At 44.5% G+C, this 16,331-nt stretch overlaps 1 protein-coding gene across 1 annotated transcript in view; it reads right to left on the bottom strand.

Annotated features, from left to right (window-relative positions):
• Window positions 1-16,331, bottom strand: part of tenm2a (teneurin transmembrane protein 2a) — a 1,632,827-nt gene that overhangs the window by 146,954 nt on the left and 1,469,542 nt on the right. Inside the window, exon 11 of the mRNA XM_067996099.1 lies at window positions 13,880-14,118. Coding sequence (XP_067852200.1) covers window positions 13,880-14,118 — 239 coding nt within the window. The remainder of the gene's footprint in view (window positions 1-13,879; window positions 14,119-16,331) is intronic.

Below are 16,331 nucleotides of genomic sequence, written 5' to 3'. Positions count from 1 at the left end.
AATGAAACACAGCAAGTGGTTATGTTAAAATCACAACCAAACTGTGCTAGATAGAAGACTCCTACTGTGATAAAATTTTAGATGGTAATTTAAAAAAAATAGTTTTGCATAAATTTTATCTGTAGTCTTAAACAACAACATTTTCACATCGTTCACCTGACGAAGGGGGAAGCCTCCGAAAGCTTGTGAATTTAAAATAAAATTGCTGGACTATAACTTGGTGTTGTAAAATTGTTTACAATTGTCAACAACATTGGGCTGTAGGGGTGTTATAATCCAGTTACTGGTTGGATAGTTTAGATGTGAGCCTTCAATGAGATGCCTAGAACCGGATTGGATTGGCTACTTTGAAGCTTAACGGTTAGTTCCAGCACTAGCTTAAGAAACCAAAATTTGAGTTTGCTACGGCATTTCATATTGTACATGTCTCCAGATTTCAGAGTTAGGGATTGTTTGATTAGGCTCAGTTCATGGAACAACTGGAAACAGTTTGCTCTCCAAATTCCACTGCAGTGCTAGCTTTACAGCGTGTTTACATTGTGATGGAGTTTATTATTTGAAGCACCACTAGATTTTACCAATTTGCTTTTCTCTACCTTTATTTTTTAACTTTAGCTGCATGAAAACACACATTTTAGTACCTTTCACCTTATGGCCTTCTTATCCTGTATAAAGGAAACTCCTGACTGGTCCAGAGCTCCACCATCATTTATAATTAGTCCTCTACAGTACCATCTACACAGCTACATATAACAATAAGAATATATTTGTTTAAAAATAATGAAACATAAACAGGCAGGAGCAATTAACTTAATTTCTTTTAATATTTCTTATGAGATTTGGTAATGATCTACAATTTTATCTGCTTTTATAAGTACCTCAGACCTTATTATTTCTCTGGGCCAAATAATAATAAAATTAACCGGGTGGGAACTAATTGGGCCCCAGCCTCCTTCACAGCAGCGCTAAGCAAAAAATCAGGGAAAAAAAAGAGAAATGACATTCTGTGGAAAACTGTGCCAAATCATTAAAGTAATTTCCCTAGCCTGACATACTAATGGCAAATATTTTAAATTCTGACAGCTAATGAATCCCTTTATAATAACCAGAATCCTCAAAATGTTTTGGCATCTGATTGTTAGATGTTCAGTTTTAATCACTAATGTCTGTTGCATTCTCGTTCTCATTGGGTTCTTCCATTGGTCGATAGAGATAAGGAAAGCCATTTGCTTCATCTCAGCTTATCCATCCAGAAAGAAGTACAGTTCCCCCATCACGGCATCAAACTGTCTCTTCGATGATTTCACCTCCATGTGTTGAGCACTCTTTGCCTGAAGAACTTCCTGACAACAATCCTAAATGTTTTTTTCACTAGCTGGAACCTTTGCCCCTTGTCTACCTTTGCGATTTAGTGTGAAGTAGAGCTCTAGATTTATCTTTTTGATATTTCTTCTTATCTTAAATACCTGCATGATGCCTCTTCCAAGTCATGTCCTTTCATGGGTGAATAGGCCAAGTTTTTCTTCATACCTCAGCCCTTTGACACATAGGATCAGTCTTGTGGCTCTTCTCTGCTCATTTCCAGAATTTTAAGGTTTCCCTTGTTTCTCAGTGACATAAACTACCCAATATTCAAGGTCATAGGTTAAATCTCAGCCAATGCCTTGTGCATGATCTGCTGAACCAGGAACCTCATCCAGTGGAACCAAAAGTTGGGAGCAAAGAACATTCCATACTTTCTGGAAGGCAGCCAGAGTCTGGTCCAAAAATTCCATCTCTAGCATTAGTCTGTGGAAATGTTAGCTCTGCAATACACTCAATACAGTAATAAAGAAAGAAAGACTTTAATTTATATAGCACCTTTTACAACCTCAGGACATCCCAAAGTGCTTTACAAACAATGAAGTACTTTTGAAGTGAAGTCACTGTTGTAATGGAGAAAACACGGCAGCCAATTTGTGCAGAGCAAGGTCCCACTAACAGCAAAGTGATAATGACCAGATAATCTGTTTCTTTTGGGATTGGTTGAGGGATAAATATTGGCCAGGATACAGGGAAGAACTTCGAAATAGTGTCATGGGATCTTTTACGTCCACCTGAGAGGGCAGGCGGGGCCTCGGTTTAACGTCTCATCCGAAAGACGGCACCTCTGACAGTGCAGCACTCCCTCAGTACTGCACTGAAGCGTCAACCTGGATTATGTGCTTAAGTCTTTGGAGTAGTTGTCATGGGCAAAGCTTATTTCTTTAAGCCTAGACACAAAATAGCCTAGAAATTAGATCACGCCCGAATCGGGCATGCACTCAATGAAGCCGACAGCAGGACCACTGGCCTCATTTGGATACTACTGGTGAGTTGCCGGAACCATTAATGGCCTCAGAAGCAGTTAAGATCAGTCGGCTCAGACGCCAGCCGAGGGGCCTCATAAGAGTCTAGAGGAGTGGGGGAAGGCAATCTGGAGGGGGGCGAGCAATGGCTGGCAGCAGCCCACGGTTTTAATCTGGAGCCACTCCAGCTCCTGCTCCTTCTAGCTCTGCAATAAGGTAAGTAAAAAAACATTAAATCTACCTTTTTGGCTGGCAGCCACCAGCGATTATTCACAGACCGATTTCACAGAAGAGCCTGAAACAGGCATTAGGCCCTTGCTTTACGTATGTAATGGGCCTATCACTAGTTTCAGCTGAGCGCCCTGGACACCGACTGAGCAGCCTGAGCCAAAATGGTGGGCAAAGCATTGGCGTGGAATGAGCATCCGCCGCCACCCGCCATTTTGGTCAATAGGCGCCCGTTTTATAGCTATAAAAATGGACGCAGCTTGATCCACTTTCTAGGTTAATGGGGATCATTTTCACCGTCACCGTGTGGGAGCAAAGAGGCAGAGCAGATTGTCCGCTGGTTATAGAACCTGCCCGGTTTTCAATTCCACTGATCTTGAGAACAAGCAGCGATCCACTCTGGCAGTTTACTACCCAAGTGGTGAAGGTGAAAAATACCCCACTTGGTAAAATGATATCACAGTCCTGGTATGAGATACTCCTTCAAAGCGTAGCCATTAACCGTTAGATCTTCAGAACCATTATGTTGGATCATGGTTCTGGATTAATGACAATCATGGCATCAGCTGTCTTTAGTATCTCAAATAGCAACAGTTGCATGCTTGGGGCAGAATTATAAATGGTCTGAACTGGGCCTAGGAGCCGACTGCATAACCAGGCCCTTACAAGAGACAGCAGAAAACAAAATCAGAGCACCAATTTAAACTTGGAGTAGGAATTGGATGGGCAGGGATCGAGCGAGTGCTAAAAGCACCTGACCTCGGCAGCATGAGACCTGGGAGCTTTTAACTCTTGGGCCTCATCTGCCTGACCCCGTTCAGTTGCTTGCTCGAAGCTGGCAGGATAGCGGCAGCTGGCCAGAGGGCGGGAGTGGAATGTCAGGCAGCAGGAGACCACCGGCCGGGACTGAAAGAATGGTTCCAGGAACTTCGGTAAATCGTGGGGAGGGGGTATCGGGAAGGTCTTGCGATCAGGAAGGGGGGCGGGAGGGTGGAGGTGGAGCCCGGAACATGGGAGGCCTAAACTTTCCTTGTTGGGCCCAGAGGAACACTCCTGCTCCTCCTGATCCCACAAGGGAAGTAAAATAAAGTTTAAAAAAAAACATATCTGTTTGGACCTCTTCTTGCCCCGGCTCCACTTTCCACTAGCTTTACCCAGCAGGAAAGCTACAATGGCTTCCCCGCTCAGGCCACCAGTTAAAATAGCAGTCAGGGCTCCCCTGATGTGCATAAGTAAGAAAGGACCCTGGTTTCAGGTGGGCGTCCTCACTACCTGTTCAGAAGTGCAATTTAAAATAGAAGCTTGCGTAAGGACATCGGCGGATTACCCTCCTGGCCAATTTTAACTGCCCTCTCGCCCAGTTTCAGGCGAGTGGGCAGAGTTAAAATCGCTCGTCAGGATTTCAGACTAAGTGGCACTCACATTTCGCTATTTTTTAAACGTGAAATTTAATTAAAAACGTGACATCAAAGGGAGTTGTACAATTAACCCCGACTTCTTCATTTACTTAATCTTTTCTGCTGCTCTGATCTCAAATATTGCGTCAGTAAAATCTGATCACGCTTATGTGATTATACCCTGCACTCAGTGTTTGCATCTGCTTCTGTGCTGATGTTTACTCTGAAAATTGAAAATAAACAGTGTGTAAAAAAAAAAGAATTTCTGTGTATTTACAAAACAGAACACTCCAAAGTAGGAAGAGAGGAAGGAACAGAACTAATGGAGCACAATTATAATGTACCAACAACAACTCGCATTTATATAATGCCTTTAATGTAGTAAAACGTCCCAAGGCGCTTGAAAGGATTGTAATCAGACAAAAATTGACTCTGAGCCAAAGAAGGAGACATTAGGACAGGTGAGCAAAACCTTGGTCAAAGAGGTAGGTTTTAAGGAGCCTCTTGTAGGAAGAGAGCAAGTTAAAGAGGTGGAGAGGTTTTGGGAGGGAATTCCAGAGCTTAGGGCCTAGGCAGCTGAAGGCACGGCTGCCAATGATGGGGCAAAGGAAGTCCGGGATGCACAAGAGGCCAGAATTGGAGTTCTGGGATTGTTGTAGGGGCTCTTTATAAAATACATGGCTTGTTTTCTCTCAAATGCTCCCCAGTACTAAGGCAATCCTTCAAAACTGCCAAAAAACTAAAACTGCATTAAGTAATTAAAAATTAAAGTTAATTAAACTTTCAGTGAAATAATTCAGTTTCAATGTCACAAAGTCATTTTTTTCTGATCCTTACAGCTGATGGGTGCTGTGTTCTGTATTACTGGGCACTGCTGCAGTCGTTTTAAAAGAACCTTAAGGTGAGGCCAACCGTGTTTTAATTTTCTGGGATCATTTTTAACCCGTGTGCAGACCAGCCCACTGATTCTGATAATGAGCTGCAATACTTCACCATTAAGAGTTGCTGTGGGAATTGCTCTGAACCCTAAACTGCTTCCAGTGGGTAAAAAAAGGACCATGTCTTTCCTGCTTCAACCATTAATACATGCAGTATTTACACCCTTTGTGCGGTCTGGAAGCTATTTTTTTCAGCCTGCCACACTTAAATTGATATGAAGCATCAATTTATTTATGAATTACATTTTAAAACGCATGGTATAAATAGATTTTGTCAGGGCCAGCACTGCACTGTGATAAATACCTCCAGTTGTGGAGCTGACCATAACTCACTCGAGACCTCGTCACTTGTGACTTATCCAGTCAGCCTTATTTACAGCAAAATTTATTGTGTGTTTCACTGCTGGCCAGGCCAGAGCCTCCAATTATCAATTCAACAGAATTTTTAAACATGGTAACATTTAGGGAAAAAAGGCTAAAAAGTACACAGCAAAGTCATGTAACCCACCCAACGTCTGCCTGACCTGCTGTTTCAGGTGGGCATCAAAGCCTGGGGTTTCCACTCAGCCATTATGGCAGCAGAGGTGAAGTGGGTGGACACTTTTGCCCGCCTGACCTACTGACCCTGGCCGTATTTCTGGCCTTAGAGTCATTATCATCCAGGAGGCGAGCTCCCTGGCATCTGTCAGGCATTTGTTTCAGTCTAGGGGAGATGTTGCTGCTGCTAGAGGCAGTGAGTTCCAGACTCCAACCACCCTCTGGGAGAACTTTTTCACCCAGAGGGTGGTTGGAGTCTGGAACTCACTGCCTGAAAGGGTTGTGGAGGCAGGAACCCTCACAACATTCAAGAAGCATTTGGATGAGCACTTGAAATGCCATAGCATACAAGGCTGCGGACCAAATGCTGGAATATGGGATTAGAGTAGACAGGGCTGATGGCCGGCGCGGACACGATGGGCCGAAGGGCCTCTATCCGTGCTGTATAACTCTATGACTCTATGACTCTAAGGTTTGTGTGTGAGGCTCTGAGGGCTAGGAGAAGGAGAGAGAGAGAGAGACAAGCCAGATGGTTTACTACGTTAAAGACGCTATATAAATGCGAGTTGTTGTTGTTGTTTGTTGTTGTTGTTGTGCAATAAATCACAAAGCTCCAGAAAATTGCTGCATAAAATAATAGCCCAAGAACAGCTATGGAACTTTTGTGAAACTCCTCTCTCCCCTATTTTAGTGGAGCCTTCAACCCACTTATATCAAATCAGCTAACACTTCTGCTAAAATGGCAGGGAGAGAGGTTTCTGCAGAATTCTAATCCTGCAAACTCGTGGCCAAGAGAATGTTTTGCTTTTCAAGGATGACATGTGCAAATTCAGGGCAGTGACTCTATAGGTTGTGGGCAAAACCATTGTGAACTGAGCTTAGGTTATCACTGCCAGGCCTACACCCTAATTCACAATAAAAATAGAAAATGCTGGAAAAGCTCAGCAAGTGAAGCAGCATCTGTGGAAAAAGAAACAGAGTTAACGTTTCAGGTCGGAGACTGAAACATTGGCCCCGATATTACCGGGGAGGTGGGATGGCAGCGGGGGTGGGGGCGACAGTAAAATCCGTCCGTTCCCCACGCGCTCGCGGGTAAATTGGAGCCACTTAACGTGGCTTCCGGGTCTCCTGTTGGAAATCTGCGCAGCGGGCGGACAGCGCACCCGCATCACAGGCTGTCAGCTGGCGGAGCCCTATTTAAAGGGGCAGTCCTCCAATGGCTGCTCCTGGAGCAAACAGCCAAATTACACAATGGAGCAGCCCAGGGGAAAGGCTGCTCCTAGATTCAGTCTTGCCTCACTCCAGGTGCTACTGGATGGGGTGAGGAGGAGGAGGGATGACTTTTACCCAGCGGACGGGAGCAAGTGGCCTGCCTCTGCCACCAAGAAGGCCTGGCTCGAGGTGGCAGAGGAGGTCACCAGCAGCAGCAACATCTCCCGCACCTGGATACATTGCAGGAAGCGCTTCAATGACCTAACTAGGTCAGTCAAATTGAGTACACTTACTCATTCTCCTACACTCCGTCTTCCACATCACCGCCCCCACCCCACAATTCTTTCTGCACTGCCAACACTACTCTATCACATCACTCCTCACACCCACTCAAAACTCATCCTCAACTTACCTGCACTTACTCACGACTTCCTCACCTCCCCAGTACTCATCCCACCACTACAACTCAACCCAATCCTCATACGATGTCATGGCTCTGTCTCATATTCACCCTCTGATGCATCTCTTTCACGGTCAGCCACACCCAAACCAATGCATTCAGTGGTTGGCCACGTCATCATCACTCACTCACGCCTCTTTACTTTCTCCCCTTACAGGAGAAGAGAGCTCAGAATGCACGGGAGAGGGGCCGCAACAGATAGTCGTCCTCACAGACGCGGAGCAGGAGGCGCTGGAACTGAGCCGCACCCACGAGTGCCTGTCCGTCGGGGATGCCAGGACTGGCACCCGGCAAATGTCTGGTCACAGAACTTTAACATTTAGCACACACAATATCAATTGATGTTAACGTGCCTTGCCACCTTCAGCACCTCAACATCTGTCATCATGCTTAATGTTGCCTTTTGTTCTCTTACAGGGCCTTCAGTGACCGCTGTGACGGCGGAGGGCGATTCTTCAGACGACCTCTGAGGGGGCTCCGTCACATCTGAGCTAGCCATTCACCAGCGCAGATACACACACCTCGGTGGCTTCCTGTCCTCAGTTAATTGGGGCACATGGTGAGTCACCACACACGTGAGCACTAGCAGACACTGGCGGCAGGGGCAGTTGTGGAGAGTCTGCGTCAGTGGAAGCACTATTCTCCAGGCTCTGCTAAGCTGGGCACAAGTGCTGAACCCTGGGGGCCATTCTTTAAAAGGAGACTGATCGAGGGGCAGCAGCACATTTGCAAGGTGCTGGAACAGGTGCTATGCGCACTCTCCACAATAGAGCAGAGAATGGAGGAGTCCAACTCCTGCATGAGTGGAATGGTGGCACAGGTAAGGGAGGGCATCTCTGAGATAGTGTCGCAGGTAAGTGCGGGAATGTCTGCAATGGAGGGAAGGCTAACCTCCATGGAGCTTCAAGCATGGCTCACAAATTAGTCCATTGAGGCCCTGACAACAGCCCTTCGGACTCAGAGTGAATGACATTTTGCCACTTTAAACAGGCAGGCAGATAGTCTGACACTAGCCTCACAAGGCTTCACACATGACCTCCAAACTGTCGTCCAGCAGAGTGGTAGGAGTGGTGTGGGCCTGGCCCAAGGGAGGGAAGATGGCAAAAGGGGACATGGAAGTGGGGACGCCACTCAAAACACTCCCACGTCTCACCCATTGCTCAACCAGTACCTGCAATGTTGCCTCCTCTCCAGGAGTCTGCCCCTGCACAGGTGCAGGTGAAGCAGTCTTTGGAGGGGCCCTCACGGGCACCAAAACCCAGAGGGCATAGGCCCAAAGCATCTAATCAGTCAGGGCATGAACAAGAGCGACCTGCCAGTACCTCTGCTGCAGCCACACGGGATGCACCACATAGAAGTACTCGTAAGCAAAAGGCGAAGGTTTTGTAAGCACAAAGGGGATGCACAAGGGTGTTTGACAGTTGGTCATGTTTTTTATTTATATTTGCTTTATGTTAATCGCACATTGTATATTATTATTGTCACCACGACTGCCACGTCTTGGCCATTCTTGACTGGCTTGTGTAATAAGGTCCTTTCATGAGGTTCACCATGAACACCCACACTTGATGCCACCATTGGGTCACTTTATGTGTAGTTGCAGGTCTGTTTTGTGCAGAGGGCGGGGCGGGGGGTGGGGTGCTGGTGTTGCCGCTGCTCTGTCCAGATGGTGAGGACTGGACTCTTCACTCTGTCTGATGTTAGGAGAACTGTTCACATATCAGTGACTCCCTGGCCTCACGAGCAGCCAGGTGAGCCGCTGTTCTGCCTGTGGATTGCTCCTCTTCCTCCTCTTTGCCTTGTTCTCATCCTCCTCCTCCTCAATGTGGGTGGCAGATGTGGACAGGGCCTCCTCCAGTGGCACCCCTCTCTGTTGTGCCATGTTGTGCAGGGCACAACACATGACTATAATGCGTCCCACTCTGTGTGACGCGTATTGAAGCACTCCCCCAAAACGATCAAGGCACCTGAAGCGCATCTTTAGCAGCCCTATAGCATGCTCAGTTGTACACCTGGTTGCGATGTGGCTGTCGTTATATCGACGCTGTTGCTCGGTGGTGGAGTTCCTCAGAGATGTCATGAGCCACGTGTGCAGGGGATATCCCTTGTCCCCGAGGAGCCAGCCCTTGCGGGTTCGGTGCGTGGAAGAGGAGTGGGATGTTGGACTCCCGGAGGATGAAGAAATCATGGCAGCTGCCAGAGTATCTGGCGCACACGTGAAGGAATCTCTTGCGGTGGTCACAGATGAGCTGAGTGTTGATGGAGTGATAGCTCTTCCTGTTGATGAACAGTCCTGGCTCGTGTGGAGGTGCTCACATTGATATATGGGTGCAATCGAATACACCCTGCACCTGTGGGAAGCCAGCCACTGCGTGGAATCCCACTGCCCTCTCCGTCTGGCTGAGGTCATCCATGGGGATGTTGATGTTGTGCAAGGCCTTGCGAAACAAGCCGTCGGTGATCTGCCGTATGTACTTGTGTGCAGACGATTCAGAAACCCCAGCAAAGTCCCCAGTGTTACCCTGGAACGATCCGGAGGCGAAGAATTTGAGGGCAGTGGTGACTTTGACAGCGACAGGTAAGGAAATGCTGCTCGGGCCAGCCGGGAGCAGCTTGGCATGAAGGAGGCTGCAGATGTTTGCAACTACCTGGCAACTGACTCTGAGCTTCCATATGCACTGCTCCTCAGAGAGGTCCAGGAAGCTGAGCCTCGGTCTGTAGACCTTGTTGTGAGGGTAGTGCCTCCTGCGACGTCGTTCTGTCTGTTGTTGCCCTCCGTGCTGTTGTGCAGGTGCCTGTGGCGCAGCAGTGTGTTGTGGAGCTCCACGTGGCTGAGGTGGATGGCATGCCTGGCGAGGCTGGTGATGTTGCTCGTCCTCGGATGAAGTGATGAATGCAGCTATGGCGCCCCCCCACCCCCCACCCCCCCACCCATCCTGACAGTGTGAGTTTGAGGGAGTCCACAAAGTAGCTAAATGTGTTTGCGCAGCAGATTTCTGGGTGTAAATTAATAATTTTAAGTGGAAAGACAAAGGTCTTGCAGCCAAAATTTTGTCTGAAGTGACAGAGTGCCCTGCTGCAATAAATGAGGTGTTCCCCCCACCTGTCAAATCATCCTTTGCATCTCCCACTGGCTGCTGGCTGGCTAGTATGAGAAATACGCTGAGGGTCCTTCAAAATTGCACCCCTGCCAAAATGTCAACTCAATGAGGTCTCTCAAGTACCTCAACTATCTGACTAACTATGTAAATCATTATCCCGTCACTGGGGAACCTGGGATTCAAAGGGTTTGAGCCGGGCTCTGAGGTTATTAAAGGTGGCAACTCTAGCTAGGGTACAATTCCATAGGTGGTGTCTGGCCCTGGAACAACAACCAAGTGGCCATTTTTTATGTGCGAGGTTAGACAATCAGTGTTGGCAGTCTATTTAACCATGGGGCCCCAATAGGTGAGATACCCTAATATGGGGGCAGGTATTTTGGCTGATTCTTTCCCTCCTTAGGTCAGGGACACTGAGGTGATCTCTGGTGCTCCATTGCTACCCTGGTTGAGATTGGTTAAGTTGGCACAGACAAGGCACCAAATGTAGGACCTTTATGGTCGAAATGGCTCAGTAACTCACCATTTGCAATGTGTGGGAATATGCTGTAATTGAATTTAACTATTCACAGGTCAGGGCCCCACTTTCCCTGTGCCATGGGTAGCTCTTGATCATTTATTTACTTTGCACTGTTTTCGTGCAAAACATTTGCAAAACAAAATACCCTGCTTTCTGTTTGAGGGTGGTTAGTACAAAGCTACAGTACCTTTGATAAAATTCCAATTATATGCATGCTTTGTTGGAAAAAAGAGCTTCAAAAGATTACTTCATCTACAAGCACATTAAACAAGAAGAGTCAGTTACAAGGAAGTGTCATCTTATGACTAATAGCCTGTCAACCAGTTTAGTACTTTAATGTCTAAACACTCAAGTTTTATGATGCAGTCATAGAACGCATGAATATAGGAACTTGGGAAATAGAAATGGCCATTCACACCATCCAATTCACTCTGTTAGCCACATCTGGTTTCAGGACCTGATTTGATCATTTTTCATCTTTTTCAGCTTGTACCCATATCTTTCCACTTTCTGCTGAATCAGTAATTGACCCAATTCCCTTTTGAATACTTCAACTAAGTCAGCATTTACTACACTAGGTGCCAGCCTATTCCATAAATCAAAAACTCCAAGCGTGAAGAAGTTATTTCTGAAGTCTAGTTGAGGCCTCTTCAGATTCCAATCATGTCCTCTGATTTTCATATGTTAGTTTTGCACAATATACCTCTCTCAACATCTACGTTATCAGTTCTCTTCATCTTTATTTCAAGAACTTGGATTTGTCCCATCCTTTAATCCTTCAGAGTTGTTGATTTATGGAATAAACTGCAGGGTTCAGGCATTTTATATGTAGAATAATGAATTGTTGGGAGTGAGTTGTCGGCTGTAATCGGATCAAGAGTCTCAGATGATTTACTAGGAGAATAATGGATACTTGAAAAAGATTCATTTGTAAATTGCAATTTTTATAAAGGGAACGTTTTTGTAATGGACAGGCTTAATCCTGGAATAGCCAACACCAGCTTACTTTGAAAATACCAATGCCGGTCACTGAAAAACATCTGCATTGGGTTAAAACTCTGATTAAAAAAAAATTAATCTGTAGTGTCAAACATGACTGCCGAAGCAAAAATATTACTGCATCGCACATCATTGCCTCTGCATATAAACACAGTAAAGTGTCTTGCATGGGCCTTTCTATTTCTTTCATCTTCTACAGCACTGCTCTGAACAAGCTGAGCGTTGTCAGTGTTTTAATACAAGGGATGATAAAAATGGTACTTGTGTAACGCTAAGTTGTAAATGAAATTGGGAAAAATACTTCTGCTTTGTTATTTTTTTTTGTTGGAGTTCTGCAAAATTAAATCAACTTCAACAATGTTCACTCCTGTTGTGCCGCGCTATGAATAGACGAATGCATGATGAGTCTATCAATCGCAACACTATTGCAAGAGGCCTGCTGCTTTAGTGCCAATTCATGGGCCTCTTATTGCGAGTTTAGGGCAGGCAGGAGGAGTTTAACAGATTCTTAAGTAATCTGCAATTCTGCCCACCAAAGAACATTTAGTTAGATTTAAAAGCTGCAGTTTTACGATGGCTCTGTAATTACGGCTTCACTGGGAGATCTGAGTATGAATGCAAGCTTTGAAAAAAACACAGTTGTCAATTTTTCCTCCGTAGAAACAGGCTTCTTACCAGACCATAGTGGAATTCCAGTTGTGGGTATGGGCTGCACCGTTAAAATGCCCAGTAGTGCCCTTTCTCCCGGCTAAAGAACCAGGCACTTGGTAACCGAAGGGAGGTTGAAAACTAAGTAACCAAGCAAAAATACAACTAATGATGCTGCTCAATGCTGGCTGTGGTCATGTTGGAGATGGTTACTTCATGGCTTCTTACCAAGGTGGTGTCACTTATGTAGAGTTGTTTTGATAAATCTGACTGAGAACAACTACCCATCTCACAACCTTTAACTGAAGTCACGACTATTATGTTGCCAAATTTCTTATCTAGGTTTTGTTTTTACTTAATTTAATTCATGAAATAACACAGCAACAATGGGAGTTTATTTGATACTTAAAGAGACATTGTCATCTTGAAAAAAAGTTCAATGTTTTTTTGTGCATAAAGGTGGACCAATATTATCCACAAATCACATCGTGGGGTGATCCAGTCCAATTTGTATCACTGAGCTTATAGACAAGTGAAGAAGCGTTTGCTCAACATTTTTGCAAGATGACGTCATCCCTTTAATCAATAAATTCTGGGAATCCAATATTTATCCAAATAATTTCATCATAATGACTGTTTATAAAGCACTTGATTTCTGATGTATACAGGAAACCAGTAAACCTGTTGTAAGCACATTTTAACAATTCATTTATTGATTGGATGGCCAAAATTTGTTTGCGGCAGACATCTGTCAATGGCATTTCTGGCTTTCCCCTATACACCAGATATCAAGGGCTTTTAAAATTAGTTGTTACTTTGAAATTAGTGGACAGATTTTTGATTCCTGTAAACAGGCTGAAGGATTAATTCATCCAACTTTGTCAAATAGTTTAAAACAAATTGACACTGTATTCGGCATTGATGCCATTATTAAATAGCTCCAATCTGAATGTGAAAGAAAAGATGTTTTTGCCCTTGATCTTGCCATCGTTCTTTAGCAGAAGGGAGGAAATTGTCAACAGCAAAGAATTTGCAGATGATTTGCTGTTCAAGGATTTCGAATGGGGACCTGAACCAACCGGATCAACTTTGACTCTACAGAGATAAATTATCTTTAAAAAAAATGGTTTTATTCCCTTTCCCTATTTTTCTACTTATACTTTCTCCTTTTGGTCACCCCATTTCATAAACCATTCCTTGGCTGTGAACCAAACAAGCCACCTGCTACCAGGCCTCTGCTGGTGGTTTTCTACAGCCAGCCACAAGGAGCTGCAAGAAAGTGGCCTGGTCGACCTGCCTTCTGATTTTTCCTTTCTCCTCTGGGGAAGCTCTTCGCCTCAGCTTGGGACTCTTTCTCCCCCATTCCCTCCCTCCAATACCTTGCCTGAGATAGGAGCCATAATTGGAATCAATGGTATTAAAATTTCAAACAATGGGAGTGATTGCTAATTCATTACAAAAAAATACATTTCACTTCTATATGAGTCAAGCCAGTGTTAAATGCGAGATACACACCTATGAAATATGCCAGCAGTATAGCCAGTACCACTGAGGCAGCGATAGCACACAAGGCAGCACACTTCCAGCTACAGTACTTGGATGGCTTCTTAAGTTTAAAAGCATTTCGGGAGAAGGTGCTTCTAGGCAAAAGCCGTGGAGGCGGAGAGTAGACAGTACCAGAGGTTAAAGGATAGCCTGGCGAGGACGTGCTGAACAGAGGTGTTGTCCCAGAAGAGGTCTTAAAAAGAAAGTGCCTGAAAGAGAGAAAGAACAGTCTTCAGAAAAGAAGTTCACGGTCTGGTATACCCATGTAACTAAAACTGATTTTGTATTTCTCACCTTGCTATTTAGAAAAGAGTACAAAAGGTATACCGTTTTCAATTTTATGGAATTAAATTTTCCACTTTCCCTGTTCTAAATTTTCACTTTTTTTTTGTTTTGAACATAGTTCCCATTTAATTCGAATCATCTTTTCAGAAATTGTTGGGGATTTGAACTTGAATCTGAAAATAGTAATATTGCAATTTCGTATTTTTACTCCATGGGCCAAGGCTTTCTCTGTATGCTCAGCGTAGCAAAATCGTAACGCTGATGTTTAACAATATGTTCACGTTTTCAACCAGCGCACAGAGAAAATCTCCTCCCAATATGAAAAAAAATTATCTAGTAACAGGAAGACTTAGCTTTAATGTCACTGGTGTGCACTTCATTTGATTTTCTGAACAGAGAATGGTAGTTCTTATTGCACACTGTTGGGCAACAACCCCAGCTCAGCAGGATTCAAATTCATCGGGCAGAGAGTTGCTGCAACATCTTGCTCGGAGCTTGTAATGGTATGCAGTTGCTTCCTAGATATTTACACAGCCAGCTCAAGCAAAAACAAGATCTTGCTGGTGCCAACTAGTCTCACACCTGTAAACTGAGTAACATTGATCCTATTTATATAAAACCATTTTGTAGACAAAATTTGCTGTTGACTCGTTTATTGACCAACTCCTTGCTTCCTGGCTGGTCTATTGGATTGTGTGGAAGGTGGTTTGTTCACTATTTAGCTATTAAGATGGAGGGCTTGCTCAACAAATTCTAAAACTGGGGTTGAACTCATCATTAAACAGCCACCATTGCCTTGCAAGCTCATAAGGAAAACTTTCTGCTTCCGTTGATCAATATTTATTGTGACTAGGTCACTTGTACTGAGAACACATCTGTATGTCAGTTATGCACAGTGTCACTATGATGTGAGGCTCTTCTGAATATTTTTTGCCTCCTCAGAATGGCATTGATACCCCTTCAAGACTAGTTGGCTGCTTGCATTAACATGGTGTCAACAAAACCTGGAAACTTATCATGAAACTGACAGATGTTGTTTGTGTCAGACATTACTTGTGGGTTTTCTGTCATCATGTACATACAAGATGCCAGGGAATTCTAGAACAAGTCAATGTGCCATAATTTGCTGTGGCAGGGCATCTAACGGCGTCTGCCGTTAGTTAGACTTGCCCTTGCACGTTTATGTTTTTAATTTTTTCGCTTGGCAAGTTGCTGAAGGTGAGAGGTGATAACATCGCAGCGAAGGAAACAGGGCATCAGGGACCTGATTGAACAGGGCAAACAACTGTGTCTCTCCTTAATCAATCAGACTGAAGGATCGAGAAATTAATGAGGTAGAGGAACAGAGGGATCTAGGGGTACAGAGACACAAATCACTAAAAGTAGTAACGCAAGTTTATTATGCCATGAAAAAAAGCAAACTAAGTACTGGGGTTCATTTCTAGAGGGTCAGAATTCAAAAGTAGAGAAGTTATGTTAAACTTGCATCGAACATTGGTTAGAACACTCTTGGAGTACTGCGAACAGTTCTGGTTTCCATATTATAGAAAGGAGAAGGTGCAAAAAAGATTTACTAGGGTGATACCAAAACTGAGAAGTTATACCTATCAGGAAAGCTTAAGCAGGATGGGGCTCTGTTCTCTAGAAAAGAGAAGTCTGAGAGGTGACCTGGTAGAAGTCTTTAAGATTATGAAAGGGTTTGATATGGTAGACGTAGAGAAGATGTTTCTACTTGCGGGGAAGACCAGAACTAGGGGCCATAAATATAAGATAGTCACTATAGGGAACTCAGGAGAAACTTCTTTACCCAGAGAGTGGTTAGAATGTGGAACTCGCTACCACAAGGAGTAGTTGAGACGACCAGCATAGATGCATTTAAGGGGAAGCTAGATAAACACATGAGGAAGAAAGGAAGAGAAGGATATATTGATGGGGTTAGATGAAGAAGGGTGGGAGGAGGCCGTGTGGAGCTAAACACCGGCATGGACCTGTTGGGCTGAATGGCCTGTTTCTGTGCTGTACATTCTATGTAATTCTATATACAGCGCAAGGACTGAGGAGGAAGTGTAAATTAGAGAGGGTGAATTCAATTTCAAATCAGGTATAGAAAGAGAAATAAAAAGAGGGAAGAAAGATT

The sequence above is a fragment of the Heptranchias perlo genome, chromosome 14 (assembly GCF_035084215.1).
Source record: "Heptranchias perlo isolate sHepPer1 chromosome 14, sHepPer1.hap1, whole genome shotgun sequence".
Classification (NCBI taxonomy): domain Eukaryota; kingdom Metazoa; phylum Chordata; class Chondrichthyes; order Hexanchiformes; family Hexanchidae; genus Heptranchias; species Heptranchias perlo.
Note: the sequence above shows the minus strand (reverse complement) of the source record. Positions and strands in the feature narration are given on the sequence as shown.